Genomic DNA, 3,133 nt, shown 5'->3' on the forward strand with positions numbered 1-3,133 from the left:
CCATAACAGACCTTTGCACAATTGGGCTCGCCCTCTATCGACCCTCGGACGTAGATCCGTCAAGCCCACATCATGGAGATCCATCAACCTAGATTTTTACCCTCTTCAAAATCTAACTAGTATTTTGGGTATTACCAAACCCCTATTACTGAGAAACTCATTATAGCCTCCTTCCATATGGAGCAAGAAGCTCAAGTCCGGTTCCAGGATGCAAAAGAGACTGGAGTGTTTTCATATTGGGATAGTATGGAACAAGTTTACATGTGAGATTTGGCTCAACTCCTTATGATGATCCTATGGAGGCTCTTACTAAGTTGAGGCAAACTTCAACTGTGGCTGTGTATAAGGCAGAGTTTGAAGCTTTGTCTAACAGAATTAAGGGCTTATCTCTAATGCATAAGCTAAGCTGTTTCTTGAGTGGGCTGAAGAATGAAATACGATTGCCAGTGAGGATGCTTACTCCACAATCTCTAAATGCAGCTTTTGGTTTGGCTAAGATTCTAGAGGAATACATGGTAAGCTGCAAGAGGAGTTCTAAGTCTCAATAAGAAATAGGTAAGCCATCTATCTTGGGTTTCCCTAAAGTTAGTACCTTTGTAGAAGCTAAGTCAAAAATTTCAATTAAAAGAATTTCCCCTGCTCAAATGGATGAAAGAAAGAAAAAGGGCTTAGGCTATAATTGTGATGAAAATGGGGTCCTAGCCATAAATGTAAAAGTGCAAAATTATTTCTTCTTGAGGGTATAGAATTTGTGTCAGATTCACAATCTGGGGTCAACATTACTAAGTTAGAGGAAGAAGTTGGTAGTCCAATTAGTGAAGTGTAGAACTCTAATACTAATTCAAATGAGGTTGAGATGACTCTATATATCTTAATTAGTACATTAATGCCTGGTACTATAAGGGTTAAGGGTAGAATTAATGGTGTTAGTTTGGTAATCTTGTTAGATACAGGCAGCACTCACAATTTCATTGATGCAGCAATAGTATCTAGCTTGCATTTATTTGTTAATTATTCACAGACCTTGGAAGTTAAGGTAGCTAATGGTGCTATAGTTAAGACTCAAGGGTTTTGCAACAAGGTACCAGTGTGTATTCAAGGGGAAGAATTTTTCATTTAGTTCCATGTACTTCCACTTAGGGGCTATGATGTTGTATTGGAAACTCAGTGGCTTACTTCTCTTGGCGACATTCAATGGAATTTCTAGCTTTTAACTATGGGGTTCTGTTATAAGCATCATCGAGTTCTTTTGCAAGGGATGAAGTAGTCAGGTTCTCATCTCTTGGATGGTGATCAATTCTTTAAGGCTCCAATCAAGAAGGGGCTATTTGTACATATCTCAGCACCCTCTTCAATTGAAATGCAAACTCCTTTACTTGCAGAAGTGGTAGATTTACTTTAGGAATTTGCTCAAGTCTTTGACACTCTAGTGGGTTTACCTCCTTCTAGGGGACATGAACACCAAATTACTCTCAATGAAGGGGTTTAACCAGTTTGCCAAAGGCCATACTGGTATCATTTTTATAAAAAAAAAAAAATGAAATAGAAAAGATAGTGAAAGAGTTATTAGCCGTTGGATCTATAAGGAATAGCTATAGCCCCTTTGCATCACCACTCTTGTTGGTTAGGAAAGCAAATGGATCTTGGCGGATGTGTATTGATTATAGGGCACTTAACTTGAATACAGTTAAGGACAAATTTCCTATCCCTATTATTGATGAAATTCTTGATGAGTTGAATGGTGCCTGTATTTTTTCTAAGCTTGACTTAAGGTCTGGCTACCACCAAATTAGAATGAGAGATCAGGACATTCCTAAGATAGCATTTAGAACCCATGAGGGACATTATGAGTTCTTGGTTAGCCCATTTGGCATCACTAATGCACGTTCAACATTTCAATCTCTAATGAACCATGTGCTTAAACCTTTTCTTAGAAGGTTTGTCTTGGTGTTCTTTGATGATATTCTAATCTATAGTAAATCCTTGGCTGACCATGTTTCTCATCTTAGAGCATTTTTGGAGGTATTGGCTAAGAATTAGCTATTTGCTAAGAAGTCATGTGGTGAGGTTCAATATTTGGGGCACCTAATCTTTGGTGAAGGTGTGTAAACAAATCCTAAAAAGACTATGGCAATGCAGCAATGACCTACTCCTATGGATGTTAAGGCTTTGAGGGGATTCTTAGGCCTTACTAGCTATTATAGGAAATTTGTAAAGGGCTATGGGTAGATTGCAGCCCCATTGACTGCTCTTTTAAAAAATGATTCTTTTTCTTGGAATGAAGAAACTAATCTAGCTTTTCAAAATCTTAAGCTAGCTATGTCCAATCCACTTGTTTCAGCTCTACCAAATTTTGATAAAACATTTGTGGTTGAGTGTAATGCTTCGGGTAGAGGGGTGGGAGCTGTATTGATGCAGGAAGGGATGCCTATAGCTTTTCATAGCCAAGCTCTTAAAGGTAGGAATTTGGCTTTATCAACTTATGAGAGGGAATTGCTAGCCTTGGTTACTGTTATACACAAATGGAGGCCATATTTGATAGGAAGGCCTTTTCTAGTGAAGATAGATCAGTAAAGCCTTAAATACCTTTTGGAGCAGAAGATTGATACTCCAGCTCAACAAAAATGGATTACCAAGTTGTTAGGGTATGCTTTTATTGTTAAATGCAAGAGAGGAAAGGAGAATGTGGTGACTGATGCTCTGTCCAGGCAGGTGGAGGTTGGTGAAACTTCTTCTCAGGAGGATTTTTGTGCATGATTTCATTTCTCACTCCTGACTAGTTAGTCTAGCTTAAAGCTAGCTATGCTACTAATCCATTGATTCAGAGTATTTTGGAGGTTTTTCAATCAATGGGGGATGGTCCTAAGGGTTTCACTATGCAAAATGGATCGCTTTTATAAAAGGGCAGAATTTATTTGGGTACTTGTGATTCCTTGAAGACAGCCATCTTGCAGCAAGTTCATGATGGTCCTTTGGGTGATCATTCAGGCTATCTTAAAAGTTTATACAGGGTTCAAAGGGATTTCTATTGGCCTAAGTTAAGAGTTGATGTTAGGAAGTATGTCAAGGAGTGTGATACTTGTCAAAGGCTCAAGCATGAAACCTGCAATCTAGCTGGTTTGTTACAACCCTT

At 38.5% G+C, this 3,133-nt stretch overlaps 1 protein-coding gene across 1 annotated transcript; it reads left to right on the forward strand.

Moving 5' to 3' along the window:
- The first annotated feature begins 296 nt into the window (after positions 1–296).
- LOC126728176 (uncharacterized) lies at positions 297–2,757 on the forward strand. The gene is made up of 6 exons (XM_050434040.1): positions 297–515; positions 1,022–1,081; positions 1,431–1,512; positions 1,688–1,747; positions 2,342–2,505; positions 2,599–2,757. Exons 1-6 carry the CDS (start codon positions 297–299, stop codon positions 2,755–2,757), a joined length of 744 nt encoding a protein of 247 aa, XP_050289997.1.
- The last annotated feature ends 376 nt before the right edge of the window (positions 2,758–3,133 follow it).

Source organism: Quercus robur, chromosome 5 (assembly GCF_932294415.1).
Source record: "Quercus robur chromosome 5, dhQueRobu3.1, whole genome shotgun sequence".
Classification (NCBI taxonomy): domain Eukaryota; kingdom Viridiplantae; phylum Streptophyta; class Magnoliopsida; order Fagales; family Fagaceae; genus Quercus; species Quercus robur.

Coding starts and splice junctions, on each gene's coding strand:
- LOC126728176 (XM_050434040.1), top strand. CDS start 297: ATGGAGGCTCTTACTAAGTTGAGGCAAACTTCAACTGTGGCTGTGTAT. Junction 516..1,021: donor AGATTCTAGAGGAATACATG/GTAAGCTGCAAG, acceptor AATTATTCACAG/ACCTTGGAAGTTAAGGTAGC. Junction 1,513..1,687: donor GTTTGCCAAAGGCCATACTG/GTATCATTTTTA, acceptor ACTTGAATACAG/TTAAGGACAAATTTCCTATC.